The 23,388-nt window shown below is 41.2% G+C and overlaps 3 protein-coding genes across 4 annotated transcripts in view; 2 read left to right on the top strand and 1 right to left on the bottom strand.

Moving 5' to 3' along the window:
• The first annotated feature begins 30 nt into the window (after positions 1 to 30).
• hpdl (4-hydroxyphenylpyruvate dioxygenase-like) lies at positions 31 to 4,031 on the top strand. The gene is made up of 5 exons (XM_023273493.3): positions 31 to 772; positions 871 to 1,037; positions 1,122 to 1,273; positions 2,433 to 2,560; positions 3,520 to 4,031. The coding sequence occupies exons 1-5, from the start codon at positions 87 to 89 to the stop codon at positions 3,719 to 3,721; spliced, it is 1,335 nt and encodes a 444-aa protein (XP_023129261.1). The 5' UTR covers positions 31 to 86; the 3' UTR covers positions 3,722 to 4,031.
• Positions 1,995 to 23,388, bottom strand: part of lhpp (phospholysine phosphohistidine inorganic pyrophosphate phosphatase) — a 53,877-nt gene continuing 32,483 nt past the window's right edge. Inside the window, exon 7 of the mRNA XM_055004552.1 lies at positions 1,995 to 4,191. Coding sequence (XP_054860527.1) covers positions 4,152 to 4,191 — 40 coding nt within the window. The 3' untranslated portion in view covers positions 1,995 to 4,151. The remainder of the gene's footprint in view (positions 4,192 to 23,388) is intronic.
• On the top strand, positions 7,307 to 23,287 carry fam53b (family with sequence similarity 53 member B). 2 transcript variants are annotated; one of them, XM_023273495.3, is made up of 5 exons: positions 7,307 to 7,445; positions 14,318 to 14,542; positions 15,382 to 15,436; positions 17,899 to 18,662; positions 22,170 to 23,287. In XM_023273495.3, the coding sequence occupies exons 2-5, from the start codon at positions 14,453 to 14,455 to the stop codon at positions 22,530 to 22,532; spliced, it is 1,272 nt and encodes a 423-aa protein (XP_023129263.2). In that variant the 5' UTR covers positions 7,307 to 7,445; positions 14,318 to 14,452; the 3' UTR covers positions 22,533 to 23,287. The 2 variants fall into 2 exon arrangements, with proteins under 2 accessions (XP_023129263.2, XP_023129262.2); XM_023273494.3 differs by having other exon boundaries at positions 7,390 to 7,587.

The following is a 23,388-nucleotide window of genomic DNA, read 5'->3' as shown; positions in this document are numbered from 1 at the left end:
CTGTTACATCATCGATTTTTAAAAAAGGTATCAGAGTTCCTCTGTTTTAGGACACGCCCCCTGTCACAGCGGTACTTGAAGCAAACATGGCAGCTCTCTTGAGCCGGTTACACCACGTTTCTATCCATGTTTCCAACGCAGAGAAAATAGCGACTGAGCTCAGCTCTAAATTCAAGTTTAATCTGTTCGCCGCCAGACTCACCGGCAAGTCCAAGCAACTGGCGTTCAGGAAAGGAGCGGCGATTTTCGTCGTGACTGAGAGACCAACTCAGGGTAGTGTGGGATTGAATGAAAGGCTGAGCGTATTGCACAAACATGATCCACGCCAGGTGGACGTGAAGAAATACACGCGGGATTATGCCTCCGCGTGTCTCTACGATGTGAGCCCTCATCACCCGGTGGACACGGTGAGCAACGTGTGCTTCGAGGTGGAAGATGTGGAAAGGTCATTCAAGGTTCTTCGCCATCTGGGCTGCAACTTCCTGGTGCCTCCAACCACAGTGGAGGATGAGGATGGTCCAGTCACCTACTCCGTGGTTAAATCCTTGGTGGGAAACGTGTGCCACACTCTATTAGACAAGTCAAAGTACAAGGGAATCTTCCTGCCTGGGTTTGATTTCACTATAAAGGACTGGAGCTTGGAGGAAGAGGACATGTCTTGTCCTGTTACTCATTTTGATCACATAACTTATGCCTGTCCTAGAGGGACAACCCACCATGTTATGAGCTGGTATGAGAAGCTCTTTGGTTTTCAGAGGTTTTTCATTGATAGGTAAGAAACTGCTATCATTTCAATGCATTTATTAGCAGATTCTCTGTTTTTTGCGCAAAATTCTGTTAATAATGAAGACTGTTTGTGTTTCTGAGTAGTAATGAAGATGTTGATGAAGGTTTTGTCGTAAACCAGGAGGGCATTGGACTGCGACTTACTGCCATGCAGTACTGGAAGTGCAGCGAAGCTGGAATCACTTTTCCCTCTATCAACAAAAAAGACCCAGACTGCAAATTTGTAATTGCAGAATCACTGCCTGATCAAGGTACCAGGAGCCACACCAAGTTAGAAAATATGTCATTGAAGCCATAGCAACTCCTGCATCATTGTGCGTTTTTGCTTCTTTCAGGCAGTAACCAGGTTGACACCTTCTTGGAGCAGCACCGAGCTCCGGGGGTCCAGCACATCGGACTGTACACCAAAGACATAGTCTCTACTGCACACACAATGGCTGAAGCTGGTGTACGGTTTTTCTCCCCTCCTCCGGCCTATTACACTGAGGTTTGAATTACTCACAACTTACAGCCAAAACAAAGAAACCAACAATTACTCAGTTACTGCAAGCAATGAACCCTGTTTTAAAGTTGTCCTTGTGAAACTCCAGAGCTGGATGGACTATTTAGTTTGTAGCTTCTCTATGTTACACTTATTCAGAAAGTGCAAATCATAATCAGTCTTTTCAAGGCTGTGATATCACCATTGTCCCCTTATGGAAAATCCTATTGGACCGATATATTATTCATTTAACATGTGTTTTACATACAGAGTACATAGACGTGACAGTCAGCCACATACTTGTATACATGTGTATACATATTTAAGTACCATTAGTAACTCAGCATATTGTAGTGAAATAACATAATTCATAGCCTAATGTCATAATACTGTAGTCATACATACACTATCTTTGCAGTTTCGCAAGAAGCCAATAATCATACAGCAGCTGCAAGAAATGACCTTTGTTTTATCCAGCAAGTTGTAAAGAATGATCTCATTTGCAGTATGATTCTCAATACATAAAACAATAAAACAGAGTTGTCTTCGTTAAATTCCAGAGCTGCAGAGTACTTAGACACGTAACCCACATACATGTGTCCTTATTACAAACTTAAGACAACATATTGTAATTAAAAACATATCGCATCCCTTAGTGTCATAGTAGGGGGGTATTATGTCACCTGTAGTTTAAAGTTTTGAAAGAAACCAGTAATCACTCAACTACTGCTAGACATAAACCCTGTTTTATTCAACAGGTTGAAAAGGGACTATGTAGTCTGCAATAAGATTCTCAATACATAAAATAACAAAACAGAGTTGTGTTTTTGAAATTCCAGAGCAGGACTGACTTTTATTTGTAGGTTCTCTATGTAAAATTTATTCAGAAAGCGCAATTCATAATCAATCTTTTCCAAGTTGCGATATCACCCGGCACAAAGAGGGACACATTCTTTGTGCCAGTAAACAATATAGCTGACTCTATAACTAGTGACTCTGCATACGTACACACATTTAAGTGCCATTAGTCAAAAATTAAGACTCCATATTGTAATTATACACCATATTGCACAGCCTAATGTTGTTACGTTTCAGTATTACATTAACTTTATTAACAAACTACCATGGTTGGCAAATATTTCACTCATCCCATGTGCTGTGACAGGTGGGAAAACAGCAGGAAATAGAAGAAGCAGGACACAGTCCCCAGATGCTGGCACAGCACGGCATTCTCCTGGATACAGACCTGCACCAGGATCCCTTATCGCAGACGACATCCAGCGAAAACAGAAGGTGAGAGGCAATCAGGAGCTGTAATCTCACACCTCTTTTAGACTTGCATCTCTTCCAAACAGTCTAATTTCTGATAGACTTTTTATTTTATCTGTCTTTCTAAAGAGATAAAAAGTTGATGCTGGTGTGTAGCACCTTTGAGGTTTACACATTTACAACTTTTTTTCATATCGGCCTCTGTAACACCTTTTTCAATAAGTGTTAGCCATGTGAACTGTTATATTTTTATCAGTTGTCTTTACTAAAATCAGGATCTGTTCATATTTTACTGTCCAATGCAGTTTAAAATATCAATTTCATTTGCATTATGTACAGAAAACCCTTGGATATGTTTTAGGTTTTTGAAATATAATAGAAATACTTTATTGTTCCCCAAGGGGAAATTCTGTTGTTACGGTCGGAAATAGAAACAGTAAAGTGACCACCACGACAATAAAAAATATAATATAAATATTAAAAGAATACAAAAATATTCAAAGATGTAAAATGCACAATAACGTGTAAAATAAACTATGAATAGAAAATGTACTGAATTGAATTTTGCACCATAAAGTGTCAAATGGTAGCAATAAAAAATATATAGTCAATAAGTAAATATAAAGTCCTGTAATCAGCAGTGCAACATGTCCAAGTAATGCAACAGCAGCAGAAAAACAGATAACTGCAAAAGCAACAAAGATGTTAGAAAGCAGAGAGACCTGAGAGCTTTCTGGAGTTAAACACAGTTATTGTACTGAGCAGGAATGATTTTCTGTATCTGTCCTTGTGACAGTGGAGCTGTTCTAAAGAAAGAATGATGAATATTAAGTATGTATTAAATAATAATAATAATAATAATAATAATAATAATAATAATAAAAAATGATGAAAGAAACCCTCTGTGAGAAATTCTGGTGAAACAGAGGCTGAAGGTGTGATGTGTCAACCAAGCTTCCTCTGGTTTGTCATTTTATTTTCAGATACCTCCTTCAGGTGTTCACCAAGCCCATATTTGCAGAAGACACCTTCTTCCTGGAGCTGATCGAGCGAAGAGGGGCAACAGGTTTTGGCGAGGGGAACATCAGGGCGCTGTGGAGGTCGGTGCAGGCGTACATGGAGAACGAGAAGAGGGTTTCTCAAGGAGAGGCACCCCCAAAAACTGTGCAAACTGCTCCGTACTAGTCTGTCCAAATATTTTCATCAGGGATTACTTTTATTTCTTCTATGTTTTTATAACAACGTGAGAGCACTTAATGGGGAAAAATATGTAAAATAATAAAAAAGGATTTTCTACAAATGGTAAATCTGACGACACTTATTGCACTACTAACACACTCTCTGTTGTATGTTGTATTAATATTTATCTGAGAATATGACTGAGCTGATTAAAGACACCAAGCACAAAAGCATTGCAAGTCATGTTGCAAATCCCGATACGTACTGTCCTTGAAAATGTCTCAATAAAAATACACTTGCCATAGCAGTAAAAGAATGTCTCTGTTTTCACTGTATCAAAGCAGACCAAATGACTCCAGAGCAACTGTTCTTCAATAAATCTGTTACTCACAGTCGACTGTGCAGGCCAATTACTGCCTTCAAAATAATGTGCTTCTTAGAATGTGTGTGGTCCATACTTACTCTCTTTTGGCCATCTTGGGTAAACATGACAAGTGGAAAGAGAAGGAATGTACAGTTAGTAATGATCTAAGATGTTCAGAATTTGCATCATTTTATGCATTTCAGAAGGAAATATTGCACTTTTAATCCACTGCAGTCATTTAACAGTTACTTCTATGACATTTTGAGACTTCCACATTTTGTGAAGAGGGTGACTTTCACTTGAATAATGAAGAATACAGAGCTAAAGGATATCTCTGATGGCTTGTTGTAGATTAAACTAAAAGTAGGGACAATTAGCTCAAGCTGCTAAAAACAATTGGAAGATATAAAGGTAGTTAATGCATCCCTTATATTATTTAATTAGTGCAATATAATACGAGTTTGTCTATAAATTTGTCTATAATTTGTATTTTGCTTATCATATTTCAAGTTTTTACTGCATGGCTTTCTCTTGTAAGGCTTGTTTTAATGCACATGTATTATCAGTTTTGCAGAAACCAGTGTCCACATTTAAAATAGAGAAATATTAATACATTTTACCCCAGCAGTATCACGTTGGAAATGTTAGACTCATCTACGTTAGTTTACTTTATTATTTGAACACTATACTGAGTTCAGTGGCTGAGTTCATAAAGTCACCCGTGAACTGTAACTGGATGAACAGCTGCACCTCTTTCAGATACAGTGGAGGTCTGAGTGCACTTTGGCAAAAACGTGGCTTCAGAGCCTCTTAGGGATCTCCAAGCCCACAGAGATGTGCCAGTTCAATTAACTTGGCTATAAACATTATAGGCAAGGATTAGTGGGTTAGATGAGAAGCAGTGAAATTTAGATGGCATTCCATGAAAGCCATATGCTCTTTTTATGTCCCGACTGTAGTTACAGTATCCCGCCGAGTAACATCAGAGAGTCATTTCACCAACAATCAGGACTAAGCCCGTTTTTGAGCTTGTGTACTTCTGCATTTTTGACAAATGGTGTCAGTGTTTTTCTTTTAATCAGGTGTCACCCTTGTGGCCAAAGTACATTTTTAAACAGTTTGTTATGTATTTAGGATCTGTTCTCATTAACAGAATGACATATTACTAAAATAGCACATTTTGGAAACTTTGAAACTAAATTGTGCCATAGTATGAACAGAGCTAAATGTTTCAACTGCATTTTTTCACATATTAAAGAAAAGAAACTTCTAAATCTGCCATAATGGAAAATGTTGGTTGTGATGGAGAGGATTAACACTATTCATTAAAGTTGAGAAGGGATGGCTCCTGTAACAGGAGTCCTCGAGCCATCTGTCCCCAGCCACAGATGGCAAACAGCATTCTGCATGGGGTCTCAGTTCTGGGAGCTGGAAGATCACTTCCTATTTACTGTTAACCATATGCTAGCTACAGTTACATTAACGAAGTCAAGGAGAAATGACTAAAATCAACAACCTCAAGGCTTATTACTCACTCGTGTGGAAGCTATTACACTGCAGGTTACTTCTGAGGGCTTTTCTTGCACTACGATTGGTGGATACTGCCCCCTATGGCTGTGATAATCACAACACATGCTGACAAACTTGTTGCTTCTCCTATCACTGTCCAACAAGCTGTTTTGATCATCTGCTCCCCAAATCTGTGATTTTTAAGATTGTGAAACAGTAAATTCAAAGTTTGCTATATTATATATTCTGCCTTTGTTGGCTTACTCCTGCCAGGGCTTTGGTTCAAAACAACTTGTCACCCCCCCCCCATACTGTACCCTACATCGTGGAGGAGACAAATCCTGGGTGCCCTTTAACACAAAAGGCAGACAGTCTAAAACCGAGGAGGACAGTCTGATGGTCTGGGGGAGATTAGAGGCACACAACAGATGTTACTCCTTGATTAACAATAGTGTCTGCCAGGGGTGAGTCTCGGCTCCCCACCCTTCTGAGGCCCAGTGTGTTAACTTCAGCCCTCACAAAATAAACTGACTTACTGTACATGATGTTATGGGACAGGAATGGTAACATTTATTGGTCCTTTCCTACTGCAGTAGGAGTTTACAAGTAAAATACAGTTGCTTTACTGTTTGAATATACAGAAATAAGCTTAGCAACTGTTTTGGGGAAGCTATCATAGTGTATATCAGAAATTATGCCTATAAATGTCATTAACTAACAGCATACACAGTATATTTTGTAAATTTAATTTGCACTGTGAGACTTCAATTTCATCTTATTTTGATTTTTTTTAAAAATTCTTTTCTTAAGCACCTGTTTATATGTTTTTAAATTATGGCATTTTCTTACTTAAGTCATGTCAGATCAGTGTAAGTTATGTGTGTTTTGTGATATGGAAATTGCTGCTGCATCATTGTAATTTCCCTTGGGGGATCAATAAATAACTCTGTCTACTCTGTCTGTACACATAATGTTTCAACATGCAACAAGTCAAACAAACAGTCATTACAGACAAGCTGAACTGAAAGTGATTCCTAATCTTAAAATATAGAGGATTTGTAACTTGATTAATCAGATAAAGTTAGCTTTATGTCTTGTGAAATATTGCTTTTAATCTCTTCACATTTGCATTATTGTTCATTTGAATGAAAGGAATAGAATTTAATGGGCTAGAAGGTAAAAAAGGAAAAAAAAAGTTCCAAACCACTGAATTAAGCGATATTAATATCATGTGCAGGAGACTGTATGTGCACCTACTTCCCAACATGTTGATGCATATCACGATGAAGCCAGTATTTAGTTGCTGCAGGAACATCTGTTTGTAATAAATGTATTTATACAGGACTAGCCTGTGTTATACTGGAGCTTATTTTGTGAGGGGGGTACAGTGTATATATAACATGCATCTCCGTTTTAGTCCCTCAATATGTCTGCAAGTCATACAGTTGGTAGGTTGTCATGTTTCACTGCTTTGTATTGTGAAAGTGCCATGTCTATATGCACAGCTCAAAACTATGATTGCTTTTCATAACTGCAGGGTGGATACGACCATTAGTTACAAGCGTGGGGGAGGTATGTTTCATAAAAAAAAGTGTTAGAGATTAACATTCACCTTTCTGTTACTGCAATCTGCAGCCAAATTGTACAGAAAGGTTAAGTAAGGAAAGCAAAGCTAATAATTAAAGTCGAATTGAAGGATTGAGTGGTATAAACGACTTCTTGGACATCCCTCCCCTATTTCAGACGTGGTGCGGTCCGTGTATGTTGTCACAGGCTCTTTAGCGTGCAGTCTGGTCGGACAGTAGTGCTCTGGGCTAATGTTGTAGTTTGCAGGAGCTGCCTGGAGCAGGACGTGAAGTGAGTTGCTCCCCTTTTTCTTCCTGCCTTGTTCTGTTTTTTTATTTATTTATTGCTTAAAACAAAACTCGGCATGGTCAGCCGACACTAAAACAGCTTCCCCGGTGCTGTTGGAGACCCAGAGACGCTCACCGCGATGCTTGTAAGTGGTACTTTTTAGGTGAAATATGAAGTTTCTTAAGCTAGCAAACTTAAGAAATTGTAGCTAGGGAGTGAAAGAGTGCAGTTTGATGCTCTTTTATGTTTTCAATGTGTATGATTCGCATGACTAATGATTATTTTTAAAAGCTGGGAAATTCATTCAGAAAGTACAAAGTGGTTTTCTCAGTGGAGACTAAACATTGCCATAATTAGTTAGCTTAGCAACTTCTCCTCATGTGAACTGCTTAAGCAGCTAGGTCCCTTTGGTTATGTCTAGGTTATTACTCACATATAAATAGTTCTTGCACTGATTTTTATCTGCTCCTTCTTTTTTATGTGTCTGCATTGCCATTAAGTTGATTTAAGGACTCAGTGTGATGAAATGCTGCAGGGGAGGGAAATAAAACAAGTTATCCATCCAGCCTCTTCATTTAAGCCTGGAAAGTATGCTTGGCTTGTTTGACAATTGACAATAAGTGTAAATTCTGCCAGGTTAAGTGGGCCATGAAGTTTGCGAGCTCTCTCGGATCAAATGCACTTTATTTGAATTGGCTAGCTCTGATCTCAAACTGGGTTTTCACTCATGCATGCAAGATAAGCCAATGTGGATTGGTAGCAATTTTAAAAACCCTTTTAATTAATGTTGACAACCACTGGGTGCTGATGCCACATTACTTGCTGGCCATGTCATTTGGGTATTTCTCAGACCCTCTTTTTGTTTCAGTCTGTGTGGTTGCAGTGGAATGCTGTTGTTTTACCTTTATCTAACCAACCTTTGCCTCAGGTATGAAGTCAGGGCTGGCTCACACACAATCCAACAGATTCTCCTATTTAAGTTCTCATTGGGATCATAAACACAAGACCTTGTTAAACCTGAACCTCTCAGAGTATCCCATTGCCATAATTAGGACAGCTGAATTTCATAAGTTGCTTGAGCCTTCATATAGTTCAATCAGGAGACTTACTGTTGAAGTACAGATGTATCATTTTAGTTTTCATGCATGTACATTTCATATTTTATGATTAGCAGCTTATGGCCTTTCTGTCAAGTTCAAAATCCTGTTTGTTCTGTAGCCTGCGTGTAACGTTCTGTGAGCTCCCGTCACACCAATTTCTTTGCCAAACTCATTTCCCTTTCATGAGGGATTTTGGAAAAGGGGTTTAAGGGACTGTTTGTGCTGGTTACTTGGACAAGCTCAGTTTTCAGGGCCTTTTCTTCTGAAACCGAGAGGCATCCACCTGGAGGGCTGGCAAGCTCATCTGAAAAACTGTTGAACAGTTTTAGCTCAAGTACATGAGAGGCTGCCCATCAGAGCTTGCCGATGATTCATCTTTGCTTTCCCATAGCACTGAAAATAGTCTCACAAAATGTTAAGATTTGCTATTGTTCTCTTACTTGGGAAAAATGTTCATGACTTTCTCATGTTTATGTATATTTAGTGAGAGGAAATGCAGCATAGACAATGAATTCCTGCATGCAAAAGTCAGTGCTGCTCTCCCCTACTCCATTTTTAATTTCATTTTAAATTTTAATTGAAATGCTGCTATGTCTGCTAGATGCGACTCATTTTGGTCCATTAACATGCAGTGTTGTTCTGCCGTTGATGTTGTGTCTTCAACCCTCTCTAATTAAGAGACTTTGTTAGATTTAGCATTCAAGTGGACAACATTTCTCTCCAACTTGGACAGGTTTGTTGAAAGCCTTGATTACAGAGCTCAACAAAGCTCTTGTTCTAGACAAATGTATACAGTGCAAGCGATTATGTATGAGATAATTAAACAGCAGGCCTGCTTTAAAACGTAGGCCTCCTTGGCTGCCATGCATAGCCATGCTGAGCCTTTGTGTTTATGGTAAGTGGGCAGCTGCATGCTTGTGAGACCTTGGCTGTACCCCAGGCCCTCAACTGAGCCTGATAACTACTATTGAAGCCTCCCAGCCATGCTCATTTCTGACTATTCACTCACTGCTTTAAATGTAGAGTGTGCCTCCTGTTTGACATAAGCTAATTTCTGTGAACATGCGGACAGCTGTGGGCTAGGCTGCACCCTACAATGAGTTTCATAAATTTCTTTTCAGTCAGTCAGTCCGTGACAGTACTTGGTGGCACCTGCCCTTTGTGGAACGTAATTAATGACAATGCCAACAAAGAAAGTTCTAGGTTTCCAAAACTGTTAGTTTTCATAATTAAAATGTTACACATTGCTGAGGACAAAGCAGATCTGGTTTGCCAGTTTGTCATCCGAGTATCTGGTGTGTTACATGCACTATGACAAGCTCGATCAACACACCCACTGACATGACATGAGAAACTGCACAAATGTGAGTCCAAATATGGATCTCCTGCACACAACTCAAGGAAGTAAGCCAATAGAAGCCAATAGCTCAGGGAAACAAGCTTTTTAGGAATATGCATATTTTCTCCCAGGGAATCTTTCTGCAGAACGGGACAGCCAAGCTTTTATCCAGCATTCCTTTCACAAGTGCTGCAGCGATGAAGAGCAGCACAAATCCCTCAGTTAGGTTTCAAGTCTGGCCATCTCAGGTGCTCAGCAGATGCTCGGATTATTGAGACGGCCACAATCCTGGGATTGTTGAGGGGAGGACACAGAGCCGACTGCCATTCTTTGAGGAATGTCAAAGGAGGATGTCTGGATATTCAGCTTAACATCTGACCTATTTTATGCCGATTTTTCTATCAGTTTACACAGGTGAAAGCTCTAATTAAAAAAGAAAATTAAAATGTGTGATAAATTTTAAAATGACAGAAAAATAAGTTCTCAAGAAGTGCATTATTAAGTGGCTTATACAAGCTAAGACAATAGTATCAAACTGTGTTGTTTCCACCAGCTGTCCAAGTGCTATATAATGGATTAGTATTAGCTCTAATTGTCAGTCAGACACAAAGCGGCCAAATCCTTATGTAATGGTGGCCTAACCCATGGGATTACAGTCTGAGCAATGTATGGAAAAGCTGCTCAAATTGGGAAACACGGCTTTGAGGGGTGGCTGCAGTTTAGATGCCTATTGTAATGACTAAGCTGATAGTCTGTACTCGTTGTGTACTTGACCGCAATTTAGAAGTCTTAGAAAAGGCTCATTTACAAGATGGCACTCCTGTACCTAATCTTGTATACACCGTACAGTGTGGTCTGTGCTGGCTTTTGAATGCTGAGCTGACTTTAAAGCAGTCCTCTGTTTTAACTTGACCCAGTCGACTCTGTGGTTTCCTCTCTTGTCCTATCTCATTTGCACTCTGCAATAGCTTGCTGTTTCTGACACCCCGAAGCGGCGATGGTTGAAAGGCTTTTGGTGACCACAAAGGAAGCCTAAAGACCCATCTACTCGTCCAAAGCGGCATTGCTGTTGTCTTTCAGGAGGGATGCTGTCACTGCAGACTTTGCTGCAGTCAGAAGCAGACAGTTTGCATGTGATGGAAAGCCATGTCTGAGGGAAACGTCCTGCAACGTTCTTCCCTTTCTTCAGAGATTAGACTTCTCAGTTGTCATGGTGGTTGCTGTCCCAACTCAGATAAGTGTTATCAGGCTGCAGAAGCATAGAGACTCCAACTGATTCAAGATAATGGCAGCATCGAAGTGGAGGTGATTCGGGTTTTGACATCCGAATGGGGAGTGGCACTCCTCGGGCAGAAATTCTAGATACCTCATTTGGCAGATTATAGTTGCGTCTTTGAACACAGCAGTGCGTGCGGTATTTGGTGAGTGATTTCCATTAAGCTATGAAAATCATGCCTCGGTACAGCACCTACATTTGCTTTACAGGTTTGTCTGTCAAAGAAAAAGCAGGCTGCCCTTTGCCAACACCTCTCAACATGTTTTTATCCACAAAAGATACAGGTTTCAATGGTTTTCAAAGGCTGTGGGGCAAGGTTGAACTTTTATAATAGCATGTTTAACTTATGTCATGGAGCAGAGGGGTGTTTATAATTATGGTATTAACCTCACCCATTTAAAGCACTCGCTTCAGATTTATTGGATAAAAACGTAATGCATGAGCATGAGAAACATGATTAAATTGTTGCAATCCTGTGTAAATAAATGTAATGGGTGCTGTTTATAATTTTAGAATCCAAAATGTCAGCTTACAGTTTCCATGTATCTAGGTCTTTGTTTGAATAAACTTAATGTTTAAGAGCTTTTCTCTTTTCTACCAATTAAATCATTTTGGACCAGTTATTTGTTTTATATTGATGCCATCTGCTGATCCATCACCGTGCCTTAAAGAGTAATACATAAACAACTATTTTGCTTCACCACAGCATACCCGCAGTTATCCGTGTTGCGAAACACAGATCTCTGAGGTTAATGGTCAGGCGCAGTATAATCTGTCCTGACCTAGTCCCACTTCCAGCTTTGATCTGTTCTTTTCTGTTCAATTAAGTTAAAGCTGCCAGGCATCCTTGAATGACACTGATCTACTCGCACAACTCTCCTAAAAAGACCCTTGCATTCAAGTTGTTTACTTGATGTGATAAATGTTGGTAACTGAAATCATATGCTGAACTCAAACACCACCTCCAGTTTGTCCCACAGGGCTTTGTGCACCCTCTGCCCTGCACACGCACTCCACCCCGCCACCCGCAACCTCTGGTGTCGCCTCATTTGTTTCCCACGGTGTCTCATCTTCTGCACAGAGCTCTCTTTTGTTTCACATACAACGTTTCTCTCAGCTTCCCTTTTTTTCCCTGCCTGCAGTTGTTCTGTCACTTAAGCAGACACCCTCTGACCTTGACGGCATCCATGCGACCATCTCATGTCCCCCTAACTCTGTTTCTGTCCCCCTACCTGACGTAGCCTTAAGTGGAACTGATCTAGAAGTAGTAAAATCCTCTGTGATGATGATATAGATTTACATCTGTGGCTAATCAGCAGTTTTACTGTAATCGTGGTGCGGCATTAATGCGAGCAGAGTTGTTTTGATAACCGCAAGGTCAGCTATTCCGAGCCAGCCCCTGAGGATTCAATTACACAACTTTGACTTTGCTCTATTCCTCTCTGCGTGCACCAGTGTGAAGCACTTTTGAGGAAACTCACGCTCTCCTTCACGTGAACAGGCAAGAATAAAACAAGGTATAGAGTTCCACTTTTGGCGACGTGCTGGAGAGACCATGTGGAAGTGAAAATACTGTCATTTCAAGTTACAAACTCCCATATGACAGCACAGGCTTGTCAATCAAAGTGAGTGTTTGCTGGGAATGTTTCCTTGCTCACTTGAGAATTGCAAATAAAAAAAAGAGCTTGTCAAGCCACTGACCTCCTTTGAATTTCCACTGTCCATCTCCCACTTTTGTAGATGTTGAACAGGATGTTCGTGTATAGAGTGACTGGAGAGTCGAAACAGAATCTGTACATGTGTGTGAGCTTAGGTTTTTTCAGTAAATACTCATCTGCAGGAATGAAAGGCAGCTTTGAACAGTTTTGAGCTTGTTTTTTCATGAAGCTGTAGTGAGCATGGATTCTAATGGCAGGCCCAAGTGTGTCATCCCACAATTTTGAGGAACATACCAAACATATGGATCAGCAGAAGAGACATAGCATATGTTTGCGGTTTGGGTTGATGAGTTTCAGATTGTTGTGATGCTTTTTAACCATGCTAGTGCTGTGATTCCAGATATGATCATATCACATAGCTAGTTTGTCTCCAACTCACTATTGGGTAATATCAGTCACAGTAATATCTGTGACATTTTCTAGAAAGATTCACACTCTCCAGAGGATAAATCCTGATGAGTTTGATGATCCTTTTATCCCTGTATTTCCCTTTGCACCACCATAAGATTGATTTTTGTGTTGATGTGAAATGATTACTTTTAAAATGTGTTCAGTTTGTTATAGTTTAGTTTATGACCAAAATACTTCAAAATTAGTGACACAGACATATGTTAAGGCAATACTGAAGCAATCATTGTTTACTGATGTTCCTGCATCGAAATATATGCCAATATCAATATATCTGTGACAGGCCAATATCGCCCAATAATATCAGTCAACCAATAAAGTGGCTGGGCTCTAGTTAACATGCTAATATTTGGTAATTGAAAATAAACATACTAAACTAAGATGATTGGTATTAAACATGGTAGATGCTTTACTTACTACTTACATGTTGCATTATCTTTGAGAGCATGTTAGCATGTAGCTACCAGCATTGTTAGGCCTATGTACAGTCTTTCCACTGTTTTGAAAGAGGTTGTAGCATCAGTGCCAGAATAAAAGGAATTGAGAATGACAAAAATGGATTTTTACCATAACAGACATTTTTGTTTAACTGGAAAAAGCACAGATTTCTGTCAGGGTGAGATAGAGTCATTCCCTTTTACTGTATGCAGACTGATCTTACTATTGAGTGTAGTCACCGCTGGAAAAACCCTGCTGACAGATGCTAATGTGGCTTTACATTTGGTAACGTCTGGGAATTCAACTGCCATCCTCAAGGAATCCTCGAGCAAGCAGCAAGCTACAAACTTTTCAGAATAGCTTTACTAGTCATCAGGGGGTTGCCAGTATTTGATACTCTAAAGATAGATTTTCAGTGGAGAATGCCTTTCGGGGAGCATTGGGTTCACTTTTACATTGATGATGTGTATTAGAGCCTCCACCCAGGGAATCTGGGCTCCTCAATCCAGCTGGATCGTTCTCTGCTTATATGGTCCACAGAATGTCAGAAATGTACTGAATTCTAATCCTGTGCTCATCTTCGTGTGTCTGCTCAGGATTGGGCCGAGGAGTGAAGCACATTCTTGGAGGAGTTGAGGGCCACTGTCTTAAGCTTATGAGAAACCAGCCTGCTCACACCTCAAGATGGCTGCAAGCTCAACCTGCCATTACTGGAACGGCTTGGGACAAGGATGTGTGTTGCCATGGTGATCATTTACAAGAAAACACTGGAAAAGAAGGGTGCCGATGATGTAACATCCAAACGTACAGATTTGGGCCCGGTGAGAGATTTATTTTCTACTTGTGTAAGCAGATGTATTCTGTGTGAAATGTGTCATTTCATGTTTACATATGGCCTTGCCAAGAGGCTTCAAATGTGCTTTTAAATTAGGAAAAGAACAAGGTGCTGCTCTGAATTAGGAAATTACTGCTGGCCACTCAGCAGCCCACAGCAGTTTTTTGGCTCTATAGTATATTTTCCTATTTTGTCAACTTTAATCAGAGTTAAATGTAACACTCAGCCACTCACAATAAAATTTGTTGGAAAATTTATAACCATTGCATATTGAAGCAAAGGAAGTGATATCAGAAGAACTAATCGGATGTTGAAGATTAGGAATAAGGGATATTTATATTACAGTTCCTGCTAATTGCATGATAATGGCTGCCAACTGTCACTAGGGTGTTTGTCATCTGGTTTTATATCTTCCATGTTCCATTTACTTCACTTAGAAAGACAATTCAGTATTTTAGTTCCACAAGGCTGAGGAACTGTTACTCATTTTCTAATCAGCAGCCATGCAGTAGAAACTTTCTTTCTGCCAGCACAGAGTGAGAAAAATTCCCCCACTAATGTGGACTGTGTTTGCCCTCTCAGTCTCGTGAAATGAAGTCATCATGCTGAGGGGCTGAGCGTCAATCAGAGGCATTTATGCTGGAACACACTCACTGTTGATGAGTTGCACTAAGGGGCAATTATACACAGGCAAAGTCTGACTTTCCAATAGCTTTTATAGCTCCTATTTGTTTATTGACTTGTTATTTCGAGAATCTCCAATACTTTCTGTACTTTCTGGTTTCTGGTAAGCAGACAGTGAATCTTTTTTCTGCATTTCCACAGTTCCAGACACAGACCATGAGCCAGGGGACTGCACTTTTTTCTTGTGGACTCATGGGTAAGAGTTTGCTATCCAACATAATGTATACATGTCAGAATGATATGGATCAAGCCTTTTTCTCAGTTTACATGATATGTAATAACGTCCCATCACAAAGTGGACGTGTCTCGTAATTATGTTGTAATTATGTTGTCACAGAGTGAGCCGTAGCAGCATGTAGAGGCCAGAAAACGTCAGGTGTTGGTGGTGGTTTAGAAGGACTTGTCATATCGTACGCTGGTCTACATAAATGTGTGCTAATGGTTGCATGTTAGCAGTATATCATTTGCAATTCTGACTCACCAGATGCACCCTGGAGGTATGAGCCTGCCATTTACATCGTGCATTTCACAGTACATTCTCCTCCCCTTCTGATACCTGAGCTTTGCCATTTTCAGAATCCAATTCACCTGGTCAAACAACAGCAACCTCAAAGCTAAAAGCACACTTACTGAAACTGGCAAGTTTGATGAAGTTTTGTATCGTGCAATGAGGCAAGCCATTAGTCATTTTATTTATAGTGTTTGCCTCCTGATATGTAAATGTTCCTCCATAACAATTCCCCCTGTTAGTATTTTGCAGGGACACCATTACTGCATTCTGGGCTTGATTGTGATCAGTTCAAAGAAACTAGGGATGGACTGATTATCGTGAACAATATTTGGCATTTTTCCAAATATCCAGATTATGTGTTTTGCTATTATTTTTAGTAACCCATTATCGATAAATTAAATGCGCTACATTGGGTGGGATGCAGGTGCCTCTCTCTGTCTGTAGTCATGCTTTAGTCTCAGAAATGTCTTTCTAGCTCAGACCCAACCTGCAAAAACTGAACAAGAAACATAAGCCGTCATCACAAATCAGGAAATTAGCTACTTTCACAGTGACCACAGCTGACCCCAAAACAGCGTCTGGAAAGCAACAACTAGTAATGCTTTAAGATATGAGCCTTAGTGGGCAATACAAGTGATAGAACATTGAAAGATTAACAAAACAGAGGAGAACGGACATAACTGCAGGAGATAAACTGATCAATCTCAATCAGTACAACTCAGTAAACAAAAGAGACCGTCTTAATAATCAGCTACAGTAATCCTTATTAATGAAGAAGGCTAGTTATGAAATACAGGTTCCCTGCTCTCACATGCTGTTAAAATCTAACAGTTAATGTATGTGAGTTCAAAATATTGTTTTTCTGTCTTTATTGATTGTTAATAATTAGCACCGTTACTGGTCCCAGAACCCTATATTGGTGGATCCCTAGAAGAAAAACAGAGAAGCAAACAATTTGGTTATTAATGGCCCATATCTTTAACCTTTACCTTGAAGTAGGAGTAATGGCCTGTACAATCTCCGTATTGTGAGATCAAATGTATTCTGCCCTTGCAGTAACTTGACATCAAGTATCTAAGACTGGCAGACTGGCAAAGTCCAGTCAGAGGACACAGCAGCACCCGTAGGCCTTTTGTTCTTTGTCCTGCCCATGTATTGTAGGTGGTATTTTGGGGATTTTTATCTCCACTGAAGAAGAATAGACCTTTTGCATACCAGGAGTGGGCAGTGGCCTCAGTGTTTAGTATCTGACTCAGAGTTAACTGACCAGTTCAGTTGGCTGACCTATTCAGCAGTTTAAGAGAGTTGCTGTTGTGACAGGAACAGGTGTTTTCCTGGCACGGTAGCGCTGGTACTGGTGCAGATTTGACCAGTGATGGCAGATACTGAACTGGGCTGATGAGCAAGCCTTGTAGATCTCAACAATAAAAAGATAAGCTTCAGTGAGAATGTTTATGATAGTTTTGATGACATTTGCTCCAGCATATTGAGTCAGTTGGACATTGAGCCCCCTTCCCTTTTTCCCCAGTCAGTTGTGGTTATAGACTGTGACACTGAAGCAGTGCCTGCAGGGCAGGATTTATTTTTAGTGCCAATTACACAAAGCAGTGAGTAGTGTCAACACAAAGCACACATGTTGGGACCAATGCACTGACCCAGACGGGAGCAGTGTCACAGATGTTGTGCATGTCGAAGTTGCCGAACTCTGACGGTCATTGAACCTTCTACTGAAAACAGTTTTCTTTCTTTTGACGTGTACACCTAAAATGCTGATTTTTGCTCCTCTGAAGGAGTTTGCATACGATGTACACTGATACAGTCCAAGATGTTTTTTAGATTCCTTGAGTGACACTGAGGAGTCAGATGCAGCCCTCCAGCAGTGATGAGGATTCCACTTCTGACAAAAACTATTGAAGAGTAGTGAGAATTTAACAAACTAGCACTGGAGCTGCAGACTTGCTTCAAGATCTATCGTCTGATGTTGGCAGCAGAGTTTGATACATCAATAAAAATGCTAAAAGTACACACTGTGAACATTTTTAGCTAAGTATTAAAAAGAAGCCCATATAGTATTTTCGATACTTTACATTGAGATATTATGTTCTCAAAAGGCTGATTCATTAAAATGAATCTGGTCTTTGTTGCAGAGACAAGCCGGTGGCGTGAGGTAGGTCACAGCTGTGCCATACAGCAGAGGCCGGTTGGGACCAGCCTGGAGAGCCTGTGGGACGTCCTGCCTCAGGTGCACAGGAGTTCCACCCACTGGGATTGGGATGTTGGTTCCACTTCGAGCTCAATCAGCAGCTTGTTGCAGGACCTCAGCCTGACTGAGGCTGCGTCCTCGCACTCCACCGCTCCCCCCAGCAAGCGGCAGTGCCGGTCCCTGTCCTGCTCAGACGAGCTTGGCGGTTGCCGGTCCACCTGGCGCCCTCAGGGCTCTCGCGTGTGGACAGCCGTGGAGAAGAGACGGTGCCACAGCGGAGGCAGCGTCCAGCGCAGCAGTGTTGGAAACATGCAGCTCGGCTTCCCAGCCATGCAGCGCAGCTCTAGCTTCAGCCTGCCCGCCCGCTCCAACACCCTGGAGCCACCCAGCTTCACCCAGCGCCTCCCCTGGCCCTCTGCCTTCACTGGCCTGACGCCCTCCTCTTCAATGCCCCTGTCCTCCGAGCCTTCAGCGCAGCCCCTCTACCTCTCTCATGAACAAATTTGCCTCCCTGAGCCTCGTGGACCCTCGCCACCCAGCTCGGCCGACTCCACTCCAGAGCTGGAGCGGCGTGGCGGACAGGGAGGTCTTGCTCGTAGTCGATCACAACCATGTGTACTAAATGACAAGAAGATTGGTGTGAAGCGCAGGAGACCAGCTGACTCACACAAGCAGAGGCCTTCACTGGATCTGGCAAAGATGACCCAGGTTGGTATTTTTTCACTTTGAAAAAACAAATCACTTAATTAAAAAATGCTTTGTATCATATCAAGACAAACCAAATACACGAAGTAAATACTGAAAAACTGGCAGCATAGCTAAGTTTGTGCCAGAGCCAGTTATATCATTATCAGAAGCTCTTTCCAGTGGCATTTATTTGCTGGCTAAACTCACCACAGTCCTATTTTGTGCTCCAAATGATCCCTGTCCAGAGCATGAGACAGGAGCCCCAGGAAATGACCATAATGACAGCTGAAAACTCTGCTAGTTCTCAGTAACATTTGCTACTTACACACTGTTGTTGGGGCAATTTTCTCTCACCATGTTGGATAAACAAACACTTCCCGTTAAGGTCACGCCATTGTGTCTGTTCTCCCAGAGCACACCTCAAAATGTTCCTACAGGCATTGTCATTAAATACAGTCGTTCATTCATGCAGGCCTCTTCAGGGTCACATTCCATTATGTGGGTGTGTAGTCGCACTTGCAGAGAATAAAGAAAAGTATGCCCTGTTAAATGTATTACTGGATGGATGTTATTTAATCAGAGGAGGACTTAAGAAGATGGTCAGTGGTTCAGATGAGATTGTATTCAAATTATGAAATGATCAGCTTGGCTTGAGTGTTTCAACAGTCGGTCGATTTTATCCGCACATCCTGGCAGGCGTTTGTCTCTTTGCCCCACAAGTACATAGACACACATAGTAAAGTTTCACACATACACTTGCCGGATCATAAACACAGAGCTGGACTTGGCCCCTCTGAGAAAGTCACTCAGAGTTCAGCCGTGTCTGAACAGCAGCTCTGCTGCGAAACAACAAGCAGACGCCACACACACTCCAAACAGGGACAAGGTCAGCGTGGAGAAAACAGCCAGGGGCGAAGCAACCGACAGTATTTTCAGAGAGAGATGGCAGGGTGCTGAGATTGTTAGCATTAGATTTTTCCTGCCGTTCTTGTATTGTGTTCTGCTGTGACGTTGGTTGTCGTTATAGGTAGAGAGAACAAAGCCTTTAAGCTTCATGAAATGTTTATTGCATCATTTTGAATAGTCTGCTTTCAGGTGACTGTAGTTTGAGGCAAACTCTGGACAAAAGGACTTTCAAATGACGTGCATCACATACAAATGCACCCAAAAGTAGTACAGATAAGTCAGCTGACAAGAATAACTTAATAACAACAATTTTCATAATCCAATAATTGTTAAGTCATATATGAAAATGAATATCTTTGAGTTTTGAACTAAAAAAACTATTTGAAAACAATGATCAGTATTATCACTACAAGCAAGATATAGGCTAAATGATAAAAAAATATTTGATTATTATTGCAAGTATGAAGTGTGTGAATGTCTAGATAGTGGAAAAGATGTTCACTTGTGATGATAGAGTAAACTTGCATGGTCCTCAGCTCAACGGCTTTATCGTGCTTCACACGTGTCACCCTATCAGGATTCAAAGTCACCTTACTATTCAAAGATTGGTCACAGTGCTGAGTCTGACTCTAAAGTGTCCTCTCATCCACACTCCACAGCGGTGTAATTTACCCAGGGAGAAACTGCTACCCTCTGCGTGGCTCACCGTGGCCCCATGAATGTCAGGAAGTAGAGCAGCTGTGGCAGAGGTTATAGATCGTCGCACAGGGGGGATATGTGTCGGGTAAAGAGATATTGATTTCTGTAAATTCAGCTCAGTGGGTGGATCGCTGCCACAGCCGGGCCTCATGGGCTATTGATCAGCTTTTATTGATGGAGAGTCAAGGTCAGCATGGATGAGGAGACTTTCTAGTCTCTTCTCCTTTCCATTCAGTGGGTGAGGTCGTGACAGTAGCAGTCGAGGCAGGCAACACTTAACTCATGACCGTCGTTGTAATGTGGTGCAGCAAGTTGTGTGAGGATACTCTGTCGGAGATGATCTTATCTGTGTAAAAGTTCTTCTCTGCTGAACAACTCCTCTGTTCTAAGTTGACACTATACTTTGTTTAGTTATCATCGATGCCACTGTTTTTCCGTCGTCCAGACTATTTAGAATCTTATCAGTTTGGTCCTATGGTCTGGGCCAGAAGTCTGACTGCAGAGACTGAAGTGCTAATGCCGAAGGCAGCAATGTGACACTGGACTGGTGCTGACAAATGTAACCGCTTGACCAGAGCCAAGAAAAACAGCAGGGCCCCTTTTGATCTACTGCTACCCGATGCAGAGACCTTTCTCACTGCTGTTTGGCGAGACCTGCATCATAACTTTACATGTGCTCCTTCCTTCTCCTTCACCCTTCTACATAGTTCCGGCTGCCTAGGTCTCTCTAGTCCCAAATATAGGAATATTATTGTCTTAATCGAGCTGAGATGACCCAACATCGAGTCAACTAGTGTTCTAAGTAGTTTACCACACAAAATCCCAAACATTTATAGTTCCTCAGTTTACTAAAGTGAAGGTTTGGATTCTTTCTTGACCTGATAGGTATAAACTGAATCAAGTGTAGCAGTGTTAAAGATTCAAACAAAGGTTTATGGCTGCCATTAGTAACTGTTATCAATTTATCAAATAATAAAACCAAATATTTGTTTCTTCTCTAAAGTGAAAATTTGCAACTTTTCTTATCATTATTATGAACTGAATCCTTTGCATGGTGGTCTAGATACTTATATAGCAATCCGTCAATATTTTCTGCAGTTTTATAACTATAGATTTAATCTATTGATGATTTGCAGCCGTAGTTCTTACACTTGGCTGTGAACTGCATCTCTAACAGTCCCATGCTTGTGAAGTATTACATAAGCACACAAATGACAGGAGGTTTCACAGAGGCCCTATTCTCTTGTGTCCTTCTAGCCCAACACCGTAGCGGTTAGGCATGAGGCAGCTGTCCTGCCTTCTCCACATTAGCTGTACAGATTGGATAAGCCTCTGTCGTAAAGCTTCTCATTCCAGCGCCACAGCTGTCACAGGACTTGATCGCAGCAGCGTTGGCACGTGTATTTGCCTAACGAAGTTTCTGGGTTTTCCAGATGTATGAGTGCATTGTGCAGTGCCAGTGAAAGGCCAGCAGAGTCAAAAGGCTGACATGAATGATGTCTGCCCTCAGGGTATCTGGCCATTTTCTCTTTGGACCTCAGATCACAGCCTTGAAGCCTCACTCTTCCTCACTAGTTGCTCCAGTATGTAATGCAGGCTAAATTTAAACCCTTCAAAACTTGTTACATTTTTATATTATAGTGGTTGTTGCCCAGTGTCCAGCAGTGACCTCACACACTCCCCCACATACTGTATGAATACAGTAGAGGGATTGTTTTCATAAGATGGCTGTTTGCCTTTAGTTATGTTTGTGTCCTAGTTAGGACGTGGGTCATAGTCCAAGATGAAGGAGACATTTTTGACTTCTTCACCTGACATACTGTCAGCATAGAGGCTGTGTCCTCGGTTTGACATATTTGTATGTCTGTTACCTTGAGAACACGAATTTTGTGCCACTAAACAGATGATTCTGTTTCTCCACAGAAACTTCGGAATTTCCACAGCCTGAGCTGCCCTGGAATCACAGGCGAAGACAGCTGCGAGTCGAGCCAGACCCTCCCCACTCTCAGGAGCACCTCTCAGTGCGACACTGAAGATTCATCCGCGAATGAACACAGTTTGGAGGACGTTCAGCCTCGGACCAAAGAGGGCGAGATGGCCGGGAACGTGTCATCAGACCCCACCACAGACGAGGTGGACTGGAACTCAACAGACTGCGGCGACGTGACGCCAGGAACGACCAATGGGAAGGACAGTGAGCCTCTGTGGGCGGGACTGTGTAGCATGAGGAAGGACATGTGTCAGCTTGGAGGCGAGCTCGACATTGAGCAAATTGAGAGGAACTGAGCTGCTTTCCTCCTGGGGGAAACTAATTTAGAGGACTTGAAAGTTTATCACCAGGTGGTACAATAAACAGTACTGATAGTCTTAAGGACAAAGCAGACGGAAAGCTAATGCTGTGAGTGTTCCAGCACTTGTGGGGTTTTTTTCTCGAGAAGAAATTGAACAGGAGCTTTGTGTGCTAAACGCCCATTTTTGGGGATTCTGTATAGTCAGAAGCTAATCCCCCACCGTGCGGAATCTCAACTGTGTCTCAGGAGAACAAGGAAGTCAGGGAGGGCGGGTTGGTGGAAATAGAACTGATAAATATAAAAAATGATGTTAATGTTGGCTCAGAGACTGGGGTTTTTCACATTTCTCTGTAACCCTGATTACCCTAATTGTACTATGTTTGGAGAGAATTCACAGCAGGTTTGTATAAATTCTCTGCACTAGCAAAGACTGTCTTTTCCTCTGACGTTCTTCAGTAGGACTTGGGTACATGATGGAGAGAAATAGAGACTACTTCAAGAGCTACTGTTAGTAAAACCCCTTTTACTGAGCAACAAGCTTCACTCACACACCACCTATAAAGTATACTGAAGAGCTTAACATTTCACACAGTAACATCAGGCTTATCTCTGAAATCTATGCTCCTGTATGTTTGAAAGAAACTTTGTGATGCTAATAGCGTTAATATTCTTTCTTTTTACGATTTGTAACTACAAAGTTATGTAAAACATGAGCATATTTCTATACAAATAAACACAGTTTTAAATGTGTCAGTGAAATCACGTTATTTAAAGTGTCTTACAAAAATTTGGGATCTCAACTCTGGAAAACATCTTCAAGTATTTATTGGGTTGGTGATTTAACCACTCAA

This window comes from Amphiprion ocellaris, chromosome 18, assembly GCF_022539595.1.
Source record: "Amphiprion ocellaris isolate individual 3 ecotype Okinawa chromosome 18, ASM2253959v1, whole genome shotgun sequence".
Taxonomy (NCBI): domain Eukaryota; kingdom Metazoa; phylum Chordata; class Actinopteri; family Pomacentridae; genus Amphiprion; species Amphiprion ocellaris.
The sequence above is the reverse complement of the archived record's forward strand: the minus strand, read 5'-3'. Positions and strand labels throughout refer to the sequence as shown.